At 43.1% G+C, this 19,249-nt stretch overlaps 1 protein-coding gene across 2 annotated transcripts in view; it reads right to left on the bottom strand.

Moving 5' to 3' along the window:
* Positions 1-19,249, bottom strand: part of SLC44A3 (solute carrier family 44 member 3) — a 268,592-nt gene that overhangs the window by 200,652 nt on the left and 48,691 nt on the right. For both annotated transcript variants that reach the window (XM_053694046.1, XM_053694047.1), the window contains exons 3-4: positions 10,367-10,509; positions 6,292-6,428 (exon numbers count right to left, since the gene is read on the bottom strand). In XM_053694046.1, coding sequence (XP_053550021.1) covers positions 6,292-6,428; positions 10,367-10,509 — 280 coding nt within the window. The remainder of the gene's footprint in view (positions 1-6,291; positions 6,429-10,366; positions 10,510-19,249) is intronic.

Genomic DNA, 19,249 nt, shown 5'->3' with positions numbered 1-19,249 from the left:
CCTCCATACACTGGGCCACAGATGGCCGTGAGGAGGTCTGAAAGGCAAGACAGCTGGACGCAATCTTGCAACGTCTCTGATCTGTCAGGAATATCTTCATGGATATGGAATCTATTATCATACCCAGGAATTCCACTATGTTACTGGGAACCAGGGAACTCTTTCCTACGTTTATCTTCCATCCATGAAATCGAAGGAGAAGAAGAAGAGCCCTCGAATGGTTCTCCGCAAGACTGCAGGACGGAGCCTGGACCAGGATGTCATCCAGATAAGGAGCCACTGCAATACTTCTGGCTCTCGCCACCGCTAGTAGCGCTCCCAGAACCTTCATAAAGACTCTTGGGGCAGTCTCCAGACCGAACGGTAGGGCCACAAACTGGAAGAGTTGGTCCAGAAATGCAATTCTTAGGAACCTGCAATGATCCTTGTGGACTGGCACGTGAAGGTAAGCATCCTTCAAATCTATTGTAGTCATGAACTGTCCCTCTTGAACTAGGAGCAGAATTAACCTGATCGTCTCCATCTTGAACGATGGGACCGACAGAAACTTGTTTAGGCACTTTAGGTCTAGAATCAGGCGAAACGTGCCCTCCTTCTTTGGGACCACGAAAAGGTTTGAATAATATCCCAGACCTCTTACTGATAGAGGGACTAGAACGATTACTCCAAGAGAGGAGAGATCCCTTACGCACTCTAGAAAGGCGTCTCTATTCTCTGGTCTTGATGATAGGTTTGACAGGAGGAATCTGCCCCTAGGTGGATGAGTCTTGAATCCTATCCTGTAACCCTGAGCGATGACCTCCAGAACCCTCCTGTACTGAAGTCTCTTATCCAAGCCTCCCCTACGCAATCCAGAGACGGATCGGGGGCCGCCCCTTCATGCCAATTTTGTCTCAGCTGGCTTCTTGCTCTGCTTGGTTTTGTTCCAAGATTGAGCTGGCTTCCAAGATCCCTTAGACTGCTCAGTTTTCGCGGCAGGCTGCTGGTGTTGGGACTTGTCTGAACGAAAGGGATGAAAAGTAGACCCCATAGGCTTATTCTTTTTATCCTGCTGTAGTTAAGCACCCTTGCCACCTGTGACCGTGGATATGATAGAGTCTAGGCCTGGACCAAAAAGAACTTTCCCCTGAAATGGGAGGGATAGTAATCTAGACTTGGGAGTCATGTCAGCAGACCACGACTTTAACCACAGAGCCTCAGGTAAATAATCAGCATATTTGCATCACAGATGAATTAGCTACCCTTAAGGCCTTAATTTGATTCTGTATCTCCTCGAGGGGAGTCTCCACCTCGACCATAGCTAACAGAGTGTCACACCAGTAGGTAGCAGCTCCAGCCACCGCAGCGACTGCAGCTGCCGGTTAAAAAACAATCCCTGTGAGCTGAAACATCTTTCTCAACACGGATTCCAATTTTTTATCCATGGGCTCCTTGAATGAAGAGCTATCTTTGAGCGAGATAGCTGTTCACTTAGGGAACGTGGAGAGAGCACCATCCACCTTAGAAATGGCCCCTCACAGCTCAAGCTGCAAGTCCAGAACTTGGAACAGTTTTTTAAAAGAAGTAGAGGGGGAAAATGACAAGCGAAGTTTCCCCCATTCGTTCTTAATAATATTAGCCATCTTAACGGGGGCCGGGAAGATCTGAGGCACCACCCTGTCCTCGTAAACCCTTTCTAGCTTAGGGATTGAAGGTTCCTCCGGCAGTTTCGGTTCCGGAACCTCTAACATAGCAAGCACCTCTTTCAGCAGAAAGCACAAAGGCTCCATCTTAAACTTAAAGTCTGGCTCCTCCGAAGTCGGAGGTCTAGATGTTGCTGATTCTGACCCAGAAAGAGAGAGTCCTCCGAAGAGTCGGAGTCGTCTTCATCAGCAGATAATCTGTCAGAGACATCCAACGGAGTAGATGACCCCTGGGATGGATAGCTATGTTTCACCTTTCGCTTGCGCTTAGCAGGGCATGGCAAGGCATTGAAGGTCGTAACTGACCAGCGAAATCTGATGGCCAAAGGGCCTCTCCCGCGGGAGGATTAGTAGTGCCCTGGGGAGCTGCATGTGCAATCGAAGATGAATGTAGGGAACGCACCTTGCGGGACCAAGAACCCTTAGAGGTGACGGTGAACGGCTCAGTTGTACTAAATATCTTATTCTTTTTAAGATATTGCAATTTTATCAAAGCATGTGGAACAAAGTTGAGCAGATGGAACCTCCTCACATTAAACACAGTTATTAGATTTTGTTAAAGAGGGAGTACCCTCTAACATATCAGAGTCCTCAGTCCTCCATAGCTTGCGCTTTTATTATGGACTAGACCGAAATTAAATGGCACCTTTATATCCCAATGGCCGGGGCACTCACACCCTCCTATGATCCGGACCACAGAGAAACAGCTTTGTATCCAGCAAACGCCGGTCAAGAAAGAGGAAGATAAAGAGGCCACACCCGGTCACATGGAGTGCCAAGCAGGACCGCCCCTGCACTAAAGAGAAAAGCACGCCAAAAAAGGCCATGTCGATATATCGCTAAAGAAAACTGACTGAGCCTCATCTCACACATGTCGCAGCATTAAACACAATAAAGAATATTATGCATCAAACCCCCCTGTTCAATAACCCCCTTTCCTCGGATATTAACCCTTGATTCTATACAGATAAAAGGAGACACACTGTGACCCTGTCTTCTTGCATTATCATATGTGTATAAATGAAACAATCTTACCAGAATCTATGCCATGGAACAGAAACACGGTCTTTCAAGTGTGACAGGGTAGTAGAATCGCTCCCGACATGGACTTGAGAGCAGAAAACAGGCAGCGAAACTCGTCAACACTGATTGCTTATGGAGCTGTTAATCTGAGTCGGGATGGTTTCACAGAAAGACTCTTCCCTGCATCTCCAGACTCTAACTTTCATCCATGCTCTCACTGAGAGGCTGACAGGACTACTTAAAACTCCAGTCCCATTCCGAAGAGTACTACCCTCCATAAGAGACTACTCTGAATCTTCCGACACTTCTCTGCCAACCTCCTGTGACGAAAGGCAAAGATTGACTGGGGGATGAGAGGAGTAGGGGAGGTATTTAAGTCTTTGGCTAGGGTGTCTTTGCCTCCTCCTAGTGGCCAGGTTATTAATTCCCACAAGTAATGAATGAAGCCGTGGACTCTCCTCCCATTAAGATGGAAAGCTCTACTTATGAAGAGCAGTTTTCTTTCTGAATATCCTGTGGAATCAATGTAAGGTCAAATCTGTAATACTCTTTAAACACTTAAAGGGAATCCTATATAATAAAATGCCAAGTATGTTTGTCTGACGCAGTCATGCGCAGTAGAGACTGAGTGAGACAAACATACCTGGCCTTAACCCATTAACGACTAGTGCCAATGCACAGTAGAGACTGCGTGAGGACAGCGCTGGTTGTTAAGCCCTTAAGGACCAGGGTCATACCCTGTACGACGCTGCTGTCCTGGACCTCTCTCTGCAGCGATCTTGCTAAAAGTAACAAGACTGCGCTATTTCTGCATGCCCCACGAGTGGGGCAGTGCAGAAATAGTCTTGCAGAGGTACCAAAGCAGAGGGACACTCTGTGTCCCTCTCTGCATCGGGCAGTAGTGGTGCCAATCGCTGGAGGGGGGCGCCGCGGGGAGGGGCGGGAACAGGTGGGACTGGTACACTACAGAAAAAAAATGTATGCTAAGAGCGACAGGGAGGTGGAAGGAGGGAGAAAGAGGTACAGGGGGATCCTAGAGTGGTGGTGGGGGGGAATAAAGGGAAAGGATCTTGGAGGGGGACATTTTAGCCTGTGTACACAGGCTTTAATACTAGTACAGTATATTTGTTTATATTTGTTTTTCTTAGTCAAAATGTTAATTTCAAATAAATTGTATAAAGATAAAATGTTTTATTGAATATTTTATCCATTATAAGTAATTCTAAAAAAAAAATCAATGCACATAATACACTATAAAAGTATTTCTAAATGGCACAAATAAAATTTATATCAGTGAACTTCAAATAATCTAAGGAATATTTTTGCAATATTCTGTTGACAAAATACTTATATTAATGCTGCCAGAGACAACTTTTATCCTGCTTACAACTAAATGCCAGTAGGACGCATGCAGCTGCATTTGTTTGTCACACATGGTACATGTGGCCAGTAACGTTATGTAAAACGTGAAAACGTGGGAGCAAAGGTCATTCAGTTGTAGTGAGTAGCTTTATGTTAAAACTTATAACTAGAGCTTAGTAGACTTGTGCAGCAGCAAGAAATTAATTAATTTTGGACAAATCTTTCGGGACGAATATTCTGAAAAATTATTTTTTTTCAGAATATTCGTCTACTGCACTATTTGTTTCTATTACCTCTAGCATGCTGGAGAGCCGCGCTGATCCCAAGCATTCTTCCCAGATCCCCGGGCCGCGCTAATTGTAGGTTTAGCGAGGCAGATCCCAGAGCCTGCGTTAAAGCATAAGGCCCATTAGCGAAGGTTCTGAGATCCGTCATGCTAAGCCTCAGGGCTCTGAAGAATGTTCGGGATTAGCAAGGATCTCCAGCATGCTACAGGTATATAACCCTTAAAAGCTAATCTCTTAAAATTAGTGCATATGTTCAGATATTAGTTTCGTGAAAACAAAAATTCATGCTTTCGTCATAAATTCAAATTCTTAACGAAACTAATGCACAAGCATTCTTTCAACCAGAAGAACACAGCAAAAATGTTTGCCACATTTCCAAAAGAAAAAAAAAAAGTAATGCAATAAAATTCAACATTTTAATTTAGCTATTTTAAAAATTCAAAATTTGCAATGTTTCATTTCAATACAAAATCAATTTGACTGATACAAAAAATTGACTAGGAAACTATTTTGACATTTAAAAGCTGAGAAAGTTCTTAAAGGGATAGAAAGGTCAAAACTGAAATGTGCCTGACTGTATTTTAGTTTTTAATAGAAGCCTTTTTGCAATATACTTCCATTAGCAAAAATGTTTCTAGTAAAAGTTATTACTGTTTCGGTGGCATATGCACATACACTACATGGGTGCAGAGCATCAGGATTCAAACACAATGCCTGCTTAGAGAGCTGTCAGTGGTGTATATTGCGTAAGTGAAGAATTTATTTGTGTCGTACATACTGTGCAGGTGTGGTGTTTAAATGCTGGTGCCCAGGGCACTTACAGCATAAGTGCGTATGCCGGTATAATATAGTAATACTTTTCACATGAAGCATTTTTGCTAATGTATAATGCAAGAATGCTCCTATTTAAAATTTAATTGTACCTATACACATTTAAATTTTGACTTTTCTATCCCTTTAAGAACCTGAAGTGTGGTATCACTTTTTGTGCTTGTGTATGGAAATCCCACATGGATTATATTCTTCCTAGTTATGCCATTGATTTTGTTTATGATAGTCTACTCAAAATTAAAATTTCATGATTCATATAGCGCCTGCAATTTTAAGCAACTTTCTAATTTACTCCTATTATCATTTTTTCTTCGTTCTCTTTGTATCTTTATTTGAAAAAGCGAGAATGTGAGCTTAAGAGCCGGCCCATTTTTGGTTCAGCACCTAGGTAGTTCTTTTCTGATTGGTGTCTAAATGTACCCACCAATCTGTGAGCGCTACCCAGGGTGCTGAACCAAAAATAGGCCGGCACATAAGCTTAAATTCCTGTTTTTTCAAATAAAGATACCAAGAGAAGGAAGAACAATTGATAATAGGAGTAAATTAGAAAGTTGCTTAAAATTGCCTGCTCTATCTGAATCATGAAAGAAAAAAATTGGGTTCAGTGTCCCTTAAAATTTCAACTTATTATTTCATTACTTTAGAATTTTCACTTACATATTATGTCTGTGGTTTGCCATATTAGACTGACTTGATATTTTGAAACAAAGTTTTAAATTATTTGCAGCTGGCATTTTGGCATTTCAATACAATTAAGCCATAAATAAATACATGTATCTCTCTCTCTCTCTCTGACAGCTGTATATACTTGAAGACATGAACGAAAAATAAATAAATCAGGATTCCGATAGAACATGTGATGTTAAGATATTATTAATTTTATTTACATTATCAAATGTAGTTTGCTCTCTTGATATCCTTTGTTGAAAAGCATACTTAGGTAGGCTCAGGAGCTGCAATGCACTAATCGGACCGAACAGGTGAATGGGGACTACACACATGCTCCTCTTGTGATCGGCTCACCAGATCTGTTCAGCTAGCTCCCAGTAGTGCATTGCCTTTATGGAGCTTATTTAAATTTATGATCTGCAGTTGTCCTAACTCACCATTTTTCTTTGCAAATAACTCAATATCTTGCAGAGTATTAAGCTGTTCTTGTGGACAACTTGATATGCACAAAGCAATTGAATTGATTTTGAAGTTTCTGATTTCCAAATTGCATGAGTCCAAAAAGAAAACATGTCTGTCAAAAAAAAAATTTGATTGTCAACATTAACATTAATTATGTTGCATTAACAAATTCACAAGTTCCACAACAATAATTAGGTTTTAGTACATTCTAACATGAAATGGCAAGAAATATAAAGAGCAAAATCATGTGAAAATATTAGAGTATGTTAGTACATATTACATTATTTTTCTTACGAATCTACATACACTATATATCAGCAAAGGGTTGTGGTAGTTAACTTATTCTTTGTTTCATTTTAAAGAGGATGGTTCAATGGGCTCCATGTACTAAGCCGCGTAAGCTGCTTTGGAGCCCTTGAGGAAGGTTCACACATGCGAGCCTGCTTCCCGCAAAGCTTCTTAAACTTTTCACCACTTTTGGGCTGGCAGAGAGAAATAAACCCGAATACACTCCCTTGGGATGATTGACAGGACCGTCTCTCATGTGATTGGTTACACAAGAGAAGGGGGCGGCATTAGACACCCTCTTGAGTGTGTGATGGTACATATGGGCAGTGATATAGAGGGTCAGCTACCCATATGCTGCAAATTGAGAACCTTGTCCACACAGCCGATAGTAAATGGGACTTATATGACTTTTTCAAAAATCAAAGAACTGAAATTAACTGTCCCGTCATACTTGCAGAGGCGTGTCCCTCTCCAGTGGCGTCACTAGGAGGGTGCGGGGGGTGCGGGCCGCACCCGGGTGACACCCTCCAGGGGGTGACACCAAAAAAAAAAAAAAAAAAAAAAAATTTTTTTTTTTTTTTTTTAATTTTATTGAAATTCAAAGAAATACAATGTTGAGATGCATAGATTTTTTTTATTAGAGGGGCTGGCATTTGTGAACATTGGTGGGACTGGGGAAGTTGTAGACACACAATTTTTTTGCCCCTTGAGCCAGTGCTGCAATTTCAACAAATAGTTTTCCCGGCTGCTTTTGCTTGTTTGTACTTTGCTTCTCCCCTGCCCAATTTCTCTATGAATGTTGTGGGCATGCCGTGGGGCTTGCAAAGTTGCGCTGCTAGCCTAAACCTGCCTGCCTATCTGTGCTCACTGCTCAGTGACATGTGGAGCAGTGGAGTCACTCCACCTGACCGCATGACTGTTTGACACTGTCTCTAAAGTGAAGGAGCCACGTATGATGCCCACCAGACCTTTACGGTTACGGTACACTAAGTGCACACTGAACAGGTAGGAGGGCGGGCGGGGGTCTGGGGGTGGGCAGAGTGCAGAGGTGATTGGCCATAAGAAGCGGTAGGCACGCGGCCCGGGGCTGTGCACTGACAGACTTGGAACAGAGTCAGAGAGCAGAATTTTCATAGTTTGCATGCCTAAACCTTTTCTTCAGTGATTTATTTTAGAGTGCTCTGTTTATCTTTCATTTGATGCTCTGCTGAGCCAGGGAGCAGCTCTAGGCATGAGCTTTACAATTAATGCAGTGCAGTTTACATATTTTGTATGTGTGTGTCTGAGTTTTTGTGTGTGTGTGTCTCAGTGTTTTTGTGTGTATGTTTTTGTGTGTGTGTCTGAGTGTGTTTCCGAGTGTTTGTGTGTGCATCTGAGTATGTTTTTAAGTGTGTCTGAGTGTTTGTATGTGTGTGTGCCTGTGTTTTTGTGTGTGTCTGCTTTCTGGGGGGGGGGGGGTGACACCATAACTTACCGCACCGGGTGACACCAACCCTAGTGACGCCACTGTCCCTCTCTACCAGAAACTAGTTGTTCTTATCCACCAGTCAGGTTTAGTAGGAATTACAAAACCAAAACCAAAGTCAAAATTAAGCATTCATGATTCAGATAGAGTGTGCCGTTTTAAGAGACTTTCCTATTTACTGCCATTATCAAATTATGCAGTCTTTATGTATGCCTCCTTGCCATTTATTATTTAATAATAGCTTTTGGATTTTTATTATGTACTTCTTTTGAAATGTTCAGATAAAGTAAGTTTAGTAAACTCTTTTTAAATGTTGTTGAAATGCTCCTGCCACCTAGTGGCCAAATTCCTTGTAATACGCCCCACATACTGTAAGTGGCACAAGAAGTCCAACAAAAAAAATAACATTTTTTGACTGACATGTTATTAACTGCTCAATATTATATATTATCTTATTTATTTCAGAATTAGCTTTAAATTATTTTATACTAATACTAAACTACCAATAGCCCTTAAAATGGCTTTTTGTAGGGCATTGCCCTAAAGAAATCAGCTCTTTTACATTAAAAATAAACAAAGTCCCCCCTAACAGTAAAACCCCACACACACCAAACCCCCCAAACTAAAAATATAAAAAAAAATACTAATAAACCTAAACTACCCATTGCCCCTAAAGGGGCATTTGTATAGGCATTGCCCTTAAAAGGGCATTCAGCTCTTTTTCACTGCCCTTAAAAGGGCATTCAACTCTTTTTTAAATTGCCCAATGAACCCTAATCTAAAAAAAACAATAAAAAAATTTTAAAAAAATTAACACTAAAGCCCCATATAGGTACTCGCGGTTTCAGAAGCGCGGCGGAGAAGGTCTTCTTCCAGGCGGGTCCATCATCTTCATCCACAGCGAAGGCGGCAGAGTTCCGGAGCGGCCTTCCCAGATGTTGCGATAGTCATCTGTAGCAGCGGTCCTCACGGCTGCATGGAGGCTCCTCTTTATCCGATGTCCGCCGTATACTGAATATTGAATGCAGGGTACCGCAATCAATTTGCGGTACCTTGCATTCCTATTGGCTGAATTTTTTAAAACAGTCAATTGGATTAGAGCTACTGAAATCCTATTGGCAGTTCAAACCAGCCAATAAGATTTCAGTTGCTCTCATCCTATTGGCTGATTTTGAAAATTTCAGCCAATAGGAATGCAAGGTACCCCAATAAATATGGGGTACCTTGAATTCAATCTTTAGTGTGCGGCGGACGATCGCATGAAGAGGAACCTACACGCCTTCGCTGAGGAGCGCCAAATCTGGGAAGACCAATCCGAACCTTCACTCCGCGCACTTCTGTGAAAACCGCCACATCTGGGAAGACCGCTCCAGACCTCCGCTCCGCGCCGCCTTCGCTGTGGATGAAGATGATGGACCTGCCTGGAAGAAGACCTTTTCTGCCGGACTTCTGAAACCATGAGTACCGATTTGGGGCTTTAGTGTTAGTTTTTGTCTTGTTTTTTGGGGGTGGGTTTTGTTTTTTTAGATTAGGGTTTATTGGGCAATTTACAAAAGAGCTGAATGCCCTTTTAAGGGCAGTGAAAAAGAGCTGAATGCCCCTTTAAGGGCAATGCCCATACAAATGCCCCTTTAGGGGCAATGGGTAGTTTAGGTTTAATAGTGTTAGTTTTTTTTTTATTTTGGGGAGTTTGATGGCTGGGGGGGGGTTTAACTGTTATTTTAATAGTAATGTAGTATTTTTTTAATGTAATTAAGGGGTTAATTTAGGGGGTGTTAGGTTAGGGGGCTTAGTCATTAAATGTTTTGCATTGTGGGGGTTGGCGTTTAGGAGTTAATAGGTAAATTAGGTTTAATGCGTTGTGGGGGTTAGCGGATTAGGGGTTAATAGATGTATTAGGTAGTTAGCAATGTTGTCGTTGGCGGATTTAGGGGTTAATAATTTTATTGTTTTGGTTTTTTTCCTAATACTGTACTTTGTGTGGGCGGTTAGTTTATTTTTTTCTTAATAGTTCGTACGGGCTGTTAGTTGTTTTTATTATTACTTATTGCAGACTTTTTTTTTTTTTTTTTTTTTTAATACTTATTGCGTGTTTTTTTTGTTTTTTTTGTAAAGCTCCATTTGCCTTCGCTGCATTCCCGATGGATTCTTTCACCACCCTGCCATTTTCGGAATCCATTTTCAGAATTTTTCGGAATTCTTTTGGGTTTTGTGTCCCTTTAACAAAGACGTTCAGCAATAGAGCAAAAAGTAGCTTAAAGAAATATATTATTTGGGGATACAAAAAAACAACATACTTTCGGCCAGTCATGTCTTGTCCTGAAAAAGGAGCATTAGGAACCGGTGTGTTTTTTCTGCCGCACACATTTCCATAGCTATCATAACCAAACACAAGACGCTCAGCAGCTCCGGCAGTTAACGCATATCCACTGATAAACATCTGCAAACAACAAAAGTATATTTAGTGCACAGTGTTTAAGAAGCTGCATATCAAGAAGAAAAGGAAATTTATTCTTACCTGATAAATTTGTTTCTTTTACGATACAATTAGTCCACGGATTTCATCCTTACTTGTGGGATATTGCCTCCTGGTCAGCAGGAGGAGGCAAAGAGCACCACAGCAGAGCTGTATATATAGCTCCTCCCTTCCCTCCCACTCCAGTCATTCAACCGAAGTTAGGAAGAGAAAGGAAAAGCCAAGGTGCAGAGGTGACTGAAGTTTAATAAAAAATAAAGACCTGTCTTAAAAAACAGGGTGGGCCGTGGACTCATCGTATCGTAAAAGAAACAAATTTATAAGATAAGAATAAATTTCCTTTTCTTTTACAAGATACGATGAGTCCACAGATTTTATCCTTACTTGTGGGATACAACACCAAAGCTATAGTACACGGATGAAAAAGGGAGGGACAAGACAGGGAACCTAAATGGAAGGCACCACTGTTTGAAGAACTTTCCTCCCAAAAACAGCCTCGGACGAGGCAAAAGTATAGAATTTGTAAAATTTGGAAAAAGTGTGAAGAGACAACCAAGTTGCAGCTTTGCAAATCTGTTCAACAGAAGCATAATTTTTGAATGCCCATGAGGAAGCCACAGCTCTAGTGGAATGAGCCGTAATTTGTGCAGGAGGCTGCTGTCCAGCAGTCTCATATGCAAAACAGATGATACTCTTCAGCCAAAATGAAAGAGAGGTAGCCGTAGCTTTCTGACCCCTACACTTCCCAGAAAACACAATAAACAGGGAAGACGATTGACGAAAATCCTTAGTTGCCTGCAAGTAAAACTTCAAAGCACGGACCACGTCCAAATTATGTAATAGACGCTCCTTCTTAGAAAGAGGATTAGGACACAAGGAAGGAACAACAATTTCCTGATTAATATTTTGGGTACGTAACACCAGGTTTGGTACGTAACACCACCTTATCGGAATGGAAAATAAGATAAGGAGAATCACATTGTAATGCCGAAAGCTCAGAAACTCTCCGAGCAGAAGAAATAGCAACCAAAAATAAAACTTTCCAAGATAATATCTATGGAATGCATAGGTTCAAACAGAACCCCTTGAAGAACATTAAGAACTAAATTCAAACTCCAAGGAGGAGCAATTGGTCTAAACACAGGCCTGATTCTAGTCAGAGCCTGACAAAAAGATGGAACATCTGCCAGACGCTTGTGTAGCAAAATAGACAAAGCAGAAATCTGTCCCTTTAAGGAACTTGCTGACAACCCTTTCTCCAATCCTTCTTGGAGAAAAGACAAAATCCTGGGAATCCTAACCCTACTCCATGAGTAGCCCTTGGATTCGCACCAATAAAGATATTTACACCATATCTTATGGTAAATCTTTCTAGTAACAGGCTTAGATGCCTGAATCAAGGTATCAATGACCGAATCAGAGAACCCTCGCTTAGATAAAATCAAGCATTCAATCTCCAAGCAGTTAGCTGCAGAGAAACTAGATTTGGATGATGGAAGGGTCCCTGAATGAGAAGGTCTTTCCTCAATGGAAGCTTCCATGGTGGCTGAGATGACATGTCCACCAGATCGGCATACCAAGTCCTGTGAGGCCACGCAGGAGCGATGAGGATCACTGATGCCCTCTCCTGTTTGACTTGAGCAATCACCCGGGGAAGGAAAGCAAATGGAGGGAACACATAAGCTAGACTGAACGACCAAGGCACTGCCAAGGCATCTATCAGCTCGGCCTGGGGATCCCTGGACCTGGACCCGTATCTCAGAAGCTTGGCGTTCTGACGAGACGCCATAAGATCCAACTCCGGCCTGCCCCATCTGAGAATCAGGTTGGCAAATACCTCCGGCTGGAGTTCCCATTCCCCGGATGAAAAGTCTGTCTGCTCAGAAAATCCGCTTCCCAGTTTTCCACACCTGGGATGTGGATTGCCGACAGATAACAAGAGTGAGCCTCCGCCCACTGAATTATCTTGGCTACTTCTGTCATCGCTAAGGAACTCATTGTTCCTCCCTGATGATTGACGTAAGCTACAGTTGTAATGTTGTCCGACTGGAATCTGATGACTTTGGCCGAAGCCAACTGAGGCCAAGCCTGAAGCGCATTGAATATCGCTCTCAACTATAGGATATTGATGGGAAGTAGAGACTCCGATCGAGTCCATACACCCTGAGCCAACAGGGAGTTCCAGACTGCTCCCCATCCTACCAGACTGGAGTCCATTGTCACTATTACCTATGAGGGTCTGCGGAAGCATGTCCCCTGGGACATATGATCCAGGGACAACCACCATAGAAGAGAGTCTCTTATGTCCTAATCTAGATCAATTTGAGGAGACAAATTTGTATAATCTCCATTCCACTGTCTGAGCATGCTCAGTTGCAGAGGTCTGAGATGAAAGCGAGCAAACGGAATGATGTCCATTGCCGCTACCATCAACCCAATTGTCTCCATGCATGGAGCCACTGACGGCCGAGGATTGGACTGAAGGGTTCGGCATGTATTCAGAATCTTTAACTTTCCGACCTCCGTCAAAAAGATCTTCATGGATAGAGAGTCGATTAGAGTTCCCAAGAAAGGAACCCTTGTCTGTAGAACTAGTGAACTCTTTTCCAGATTCACTTTCCACCGTGAGTCCTTAGGAAGGACAGAACAATGTCGGTATGAGACTTTGTTAGCTGATGACGCCTGGATCAGAATATCGTCCAGATAAGGCGCCACTGCAATGCCCCGTGGTCTGAGAACCACCAGCAGAGACCCCAGAACCTTTGTGAAAATTCTGGGGGCCGTGGCCAGACCGAAAGGAAGAGCCATGAACTGAAAAGGTTTGTCCAGAAAGGCAAACCGAAGGTACTTGTGATGATCTTTGTGGATAGGAACATGAAGATATGCATCCTTTAGATCCACGGTAGTCATAAATTGACCCTCCTGGATCAATGGAAGAATGGTACGAATAGTTTCCATCTTGAAGGATGGAACTCTGAGAAACTTCTTTAGACTCTTGAGATCGAAAATAGGTCGGAACGTTCCCTCTTTCTTGGGAACCACAAAGAGATTTGAATAAAACCCCTGACCCTGTTCCTGTATTGGAACAGGACATATTACTCCCATGGAAGCAAGGTCTCCTACACAACGTAAGAACGCCTCTCTTTTTATCTGGTTTGCAGATAATCTTGAAAGAAGAAACCTTCCCCTGGGGGAAGAGTTTCTGAACTCCAACTGATATCCCTGAGACACAATTTCCAGTGTCCAGGGATCCTGAACATCTCTTATCCAGGCCTGGACGAAGAGAGAAAGTCTGCCCCCCACAAGATCCGGTCCCGGATCGGGGGCCGACCCTTCATGCTGACTTGGTAGCAGCAGCTGGCTTCTAGGATTGTTTACCCTTGATCCAAGACTGGTTGGGTCTCCAAGTGGACTTGGTTTGTGAATAATTCCCTTCCTGTTTAGCGGAAGAGGTAACATCCTTGAAATTTCGAAAGGAACGAAAATGACTCTGTCGCCCTCTCTGTTTGGACTTTTTATCCTGAGGGAGGAGATAACCCTTGCCTCCCGTTATGTCAGAAATGATCTCCTTCAAGTCAGGCCCGAACATGGTCTTCCCCTTGTAAGGAATAGCCAAAAGCTTAGATTTGGATGACACATCCACAGACCATGATTTTAACCATAAAGTTCTGCATGCTAAGATGGCAAAGCCCGAACTCTTAGGCGCTAATTTGGTAATCTGCAGGGAAGCATCCGTAATAAACAAATTAGCTAACTTAAGAGCCTTAATCCGATCCTGTATCTCTATCAAAGGAGTCTCAGTCTTAAGAGACTCTTCCAGAGCATCAAACCAATAAGCAGCCGCAGTGGTGACTGTGGCAATGCAAGCCACAGGTTGTAACAGGAATCCCTGATGAACGTAAATTTTCTTAAGTAGATCCTCCAATTTCTTATCCATAGGGTCCTTAAACACACAACTATCCTCAATAGGAATAGTAGTACGCTTGGCCATAGTAGAAACAGCACCCTAAACTTTAGGGACCGTCTGCCAAGAATCTCTAATAGCGTCGGCTATAGGATACATTTTTTTAAAAACTGGAGAAGGAGAGAAGGGAATACCTGGTCTCTCCCATTCTTTTGCAACAATCTCTGAAGTCCTTTTCGGGACTGGAAAGACATCCGAATAAGATGGGACTTCCAAATATCTGTCCAACTTACTCAGTTTCTCTGGAGGGACCACTATTGAGTCACAATCATCCAGAGTAAACAACACCTCCCTCAGTAATAAACGGAGGTGCTCAAGTTTAAACCTGAAAGAAACTACGTCAGAGTCAGTCAGAGGTAAGGCACTCCCTGAGTCCGACAGTTCACCTTCTGAGAGTACCGCAGTACTCTCCAATTCAGAACCCCGGGAGGGTACGTCCGTAATCGCCATCATAGAATCAGAGGCAGAATTTACTACATAGTTGTCCTGTCTGGAACACTTGCCGTGCAATATGGGCAAATTAGCTAACGCATCAGAAAGTGTAGAGGACATCACTGCAGCTATGTCTTTTAATGTAAAAGCTGCAGAGACTGGTGAAATACAAGGTCCCGCTTGAGCGGGTGTTAAGGGCTGTGACGCTTGGGGAGAAAGCTGCGGCATGCTCTGCATCTCATCTGTAGACTCTTGAGAAGCATTCAACTTAGTCAAAGATTTGTCAAAAACAATTTTGTCTCTAAAATGCAAGGCCCTCTCAATACATGAGGGGCAAAAAGGAGCAGGGGGTTCCACAGTGGCATCCAAACACATTGAACACGCTACAGTTTGGATATCATCTGCATCCATCATATAGAAAGCAAGAAGCAATTTGATCTGAAAATTATAGTACTTAATTTATAGCTAATTAGCATAAAAAATAGCAGCACAGAATATTTGAAACTTTGGCAGTTACTGTGTCTTTAAAAGATAAACATGTATTAACAATGTCAAAGCCTGAAAGGGTTAACAATCTAAGCACTCTGTATAGACTTTGTGTCAGCACCTCGCCTCAACAGCTCTGTTGAGGCGCATACCTGCCCCCACGGTCTTCCGACCACACTTGACAAGGAACCGGAGGAATGAGACAAAATACCCTAAGACCGCTCGTGTGCACTGATCACCATGCGGTCGCGACGTGTGCTTAGTCTGATCCAGCAACCGGATGTAATGACAGTCTGCGCGGCTAAACAGCACGCCAAAGGAAGTCCTGCCCATCGTGGGCGTCGCATCAGCCGTAACTCTGTGCGGCAAAGAACTTCCATATTCTGTGAAGTTCTCTGCGCGGCAATGAAAAGCCGTTTCTCTAACCCCTGCTACAGTCTCAAAACCAAATCTAACATGCAGCCGTAAACCGGAGTCCTAATGCAAGACTCCGGTAAGCACACTCCCAGCGTCCAACACATAGGCACCATAGAAGCATTCTAGTGATGCAAACAAGCCCCATTCGTAGGATCACAATAGGCCATAATAAAAAACATAATTTATGCTTACCTGATAAATTCCTTTCTTCTGTAGTGTGATCAGTCCACGGGTCATCATTACTTCTGGGATATTACTCCTCCCCAACAGGAAGTGCAAGAGGATTCACCCAGCAGAGCTGCATATAGCTCCTCCCCTCTACGTCACTCCCAGTCATTCGACCAAGGACCAACGAGAAAGGAAAAGCCAAGGGTGAAGTGGTGACTGGAGTATAAATTAAAAAATATTTACCTGCCTTAAAAACAGGGCGGGCCGTGGACTGATCACACTACAGAAGAAAGGAATTTATCAGGTAAGCATAAATTATGTTTTCTTCTGTTAAGTGTGATCAGTCCACGGGTCATCATTACTTCTGGGATACCAATACCAAAGCAAAAGTACACGGATGACGGGAGGGATAGGCAGGCTCTTTATACAGAAGGAACCACTGCCTGAAGAACCTTTCTCCCAAAAATAGCCTCCGAAGAAGCAAAAGTGTCAAATTTGTAAAATTTGGAAAAAGTATGAAGCGAAGACCAAGTTGCAGCCTTGCAAATCTGTTCAACAGAGGCCTCATTCTTGAAGGCCCAAGTGGAAGCCACAGCTCTAGTAGAATGAGCTGTAATTCTTTCAGGAGGCTGCTGTCCAGCAGTCTCATAAGCTAAACGAATTATGCTACGAAGCCAAAAAGAAAGAGAGGTAGCGGAAGCTTTTTGACCTCTCCTCTGCCCAGAGTAAATGACAAACAGAGAAGACGTTTGTCGAAATTCCTTAGTTGCCTGTAAGTAAAATTTTAGAGCACGGACTACATCCAGGTTGTGCAGTAGACGTTCCTTCTATGAAGAAGGATTTGGGCATAAAGAAGGAACAACAATCTCTTGATTGATATTCCTGTTAGTAACTACCTTAGGTAAGAACCCAGGTTTAGTACGCAGGACTACCTTATCCGAATGAAAAATCAAATAAGGAGAATCACAATGTAAGGCTGATAATTCAGAGACTCTTCGAGCCGAGGAAATAGCCATTAAAAATAGAACTTTCCAAGATAACAACTTTATATCAATGGAATGAAGGGGTTCAAACGGAACGCCCTGTAAAACATTAAGAACAAGGTTTAAACTCCATGGTGGAGCAACAGTTTTAAACACAGGCTTAATTCTGGCCAAAGCCTGACAAAAAGCCTGGACGTCAGGAACTTCTGACAGACGTTTGTGTAACAGAATAGACAGAGCTGAGATCTGTCCCTTTAATGAACTAGCAGATAAACCCTTTTCTAAACCTTCTTGTAGAAAAGACAATATCCTAGGAATCCTAACCTTACTCCAAGAGTAACCTTTGGATTCACACCAATATAGGTATTTACGCCATATCTTATGGTAAATCTTTCTGGTAACAGGTTTCCTAGCCTGTATTAAGGTATCAATAACTGACTCAGAAAATCCACGTCTTGATAAAATCAAGCGTTCAATTTCCAAGCAGTCAGCTTCAGAGAAGTTAGATTTTGATGTTTGAAGGGACCCTGTATCAGAAGGTCCTGTTTCAGAGGTAGAGACCAAGGTGGACAGGATGACATGTCCACCAGGTCTGCATACCAAGTCCTGCGTGGCCACGCAGGTGCTATTAGAATCACTGATGCTCTCTCTTGTTTGATTCTGGCAATCAATCGAGGAAGCAACGGGAAGGGTGGAAACACGTAAGCCATCCTGAAGTCCCAAGGTGCTGTCAGAGCATCTATCAGGACTGCTCCTGGATCCCTGGATCTGGACCCGTAACGAGGAAGCTTGGCGTTCTGTCGAGACGCCATGAGATCTATCTCTGGTTTGCCCCAACGTCGAAGTATTTGGGCAAAGACCTCCGGATGAAGTTCCCACTCCCCCGGATGAAAAGTCTGACGACTTAAGAAATCCGCCTCCCAGTTCTCCACTCCCGGGATGTGGATTGCTGACAGGTGGCAAGAGTGAGACTCTGCCCAGCAAATTATCTTTGATACTTCCATCATAGCTAGGGAGCTTCTTGTCCCTCCCTGATGGTTGATGTAAGCTACAGTCGTGATGTTGTCCGACTGAAACCTGATGAACCCCCGAGTTGTCAACTGGGGCCAAGCCAGGAGGGCATTGAGAACTGCTCTCAATTCCAGAATGTTTATTGGCAGGAGACTCTCCTCCTGACTCCATTGTCCCTGAGCCTTCAGAGAATTCCAGACGGCACCCCAACCTAGAAGGCTGGCGTCTGTTGTTACAATTGTCCAGTCTGGTCTGCTGAATGGCATCCCCCTGGACAGATGTGGCCGAGAAAGCCACCATAGAAGAGAATTTCTGGTCTCTTGATCCAGATTCAGAGAAGGGGATAAGTCTGAGTAATCCCCATTCCACTGACTTAGCATGCACAGTTGCAGTGGTCTGAGGTGTAAGCGTGCAAAGGGTACTATGTCCATTGCCGCTACCATTAAGCCGATTACCTCCATGCATTGAGCCACTGACGGGTGTTGAATGGAATGAAGGGTGCGGCAAGCACTTTGAAGTCTTGTTAGCCTGTCCTCTGTCAGGTAAATCTTCATTTCTACAGAATCTATAAGAGTCCCCAGGAAGGGAACTCTTGTGAGTGGAACGAGTGAACTTTTCTTTTCGTTCACCTTCCATCCATGTGACCTTAGAAATGCCAGCACTAACTCTGTATGAGACTTGGCAGTTTGAAAGCTTGAAGTTTGTATCAGAATGTCGTCTAGGTATGGAGCTACCGAGATTCCCCGCGGTCTTAGTACCGCCAGAAGAGCACCCAGAACCTTTGTGAAGATTCTTGGAGCTGTAGCCAATCCGAATGGAAGAGCCACAAACTGGTAATGCCTGTCTAGGAAGGCAAACCTTAGGTACCGATAATGATCTTTGTGAATCGGTATGTGAAGGTAAGCATCTTTTAAATCTACAGTGGTCATGTATTGACCCTCTTGGATCATAGGTAAAATTGTCCGAATAGTCTCCATCTTGAACGATGGAACTCTTAGGAATTTGTTTAGGATCTTTAAGTCCAGGATTGGTCTGAAAATTCCCTCTTTTTTGGGAACCACAAACAGATTTGAGTAAAACCCCTGTCCCTGTTCCGATCGTGGAACTGGATGGATTACTCCCATTAACAAGAGCTCTTGTACGCAGCGTAGAAACGCCTCTTTCTTTGTCTGGATTGTTGACAATCTTGACAGATGAAATCTCTCTCTTGGAGGAGAGTATTTGAAGTCCAGAAGGTATCCCT

This window comes from Bombina bombina, chromosome 10 (genome assembly GCF_027579735.1).
Source record: "Bombina bombina isolate aBomBom1 chromosome 10, aBomBom1.pri, whole genome shotgun sequence".
NCBI lineage: Eukaryota > Metazoa > Chordata > Amphibia > Anura > Bombinatoridae > Bombina > Bombina bombina.
The sequence above is the reverse complement of the archived record's forward strand: the minus strand, read 5'-3'. Positions and strand labels throughout refer to the sequence as shown.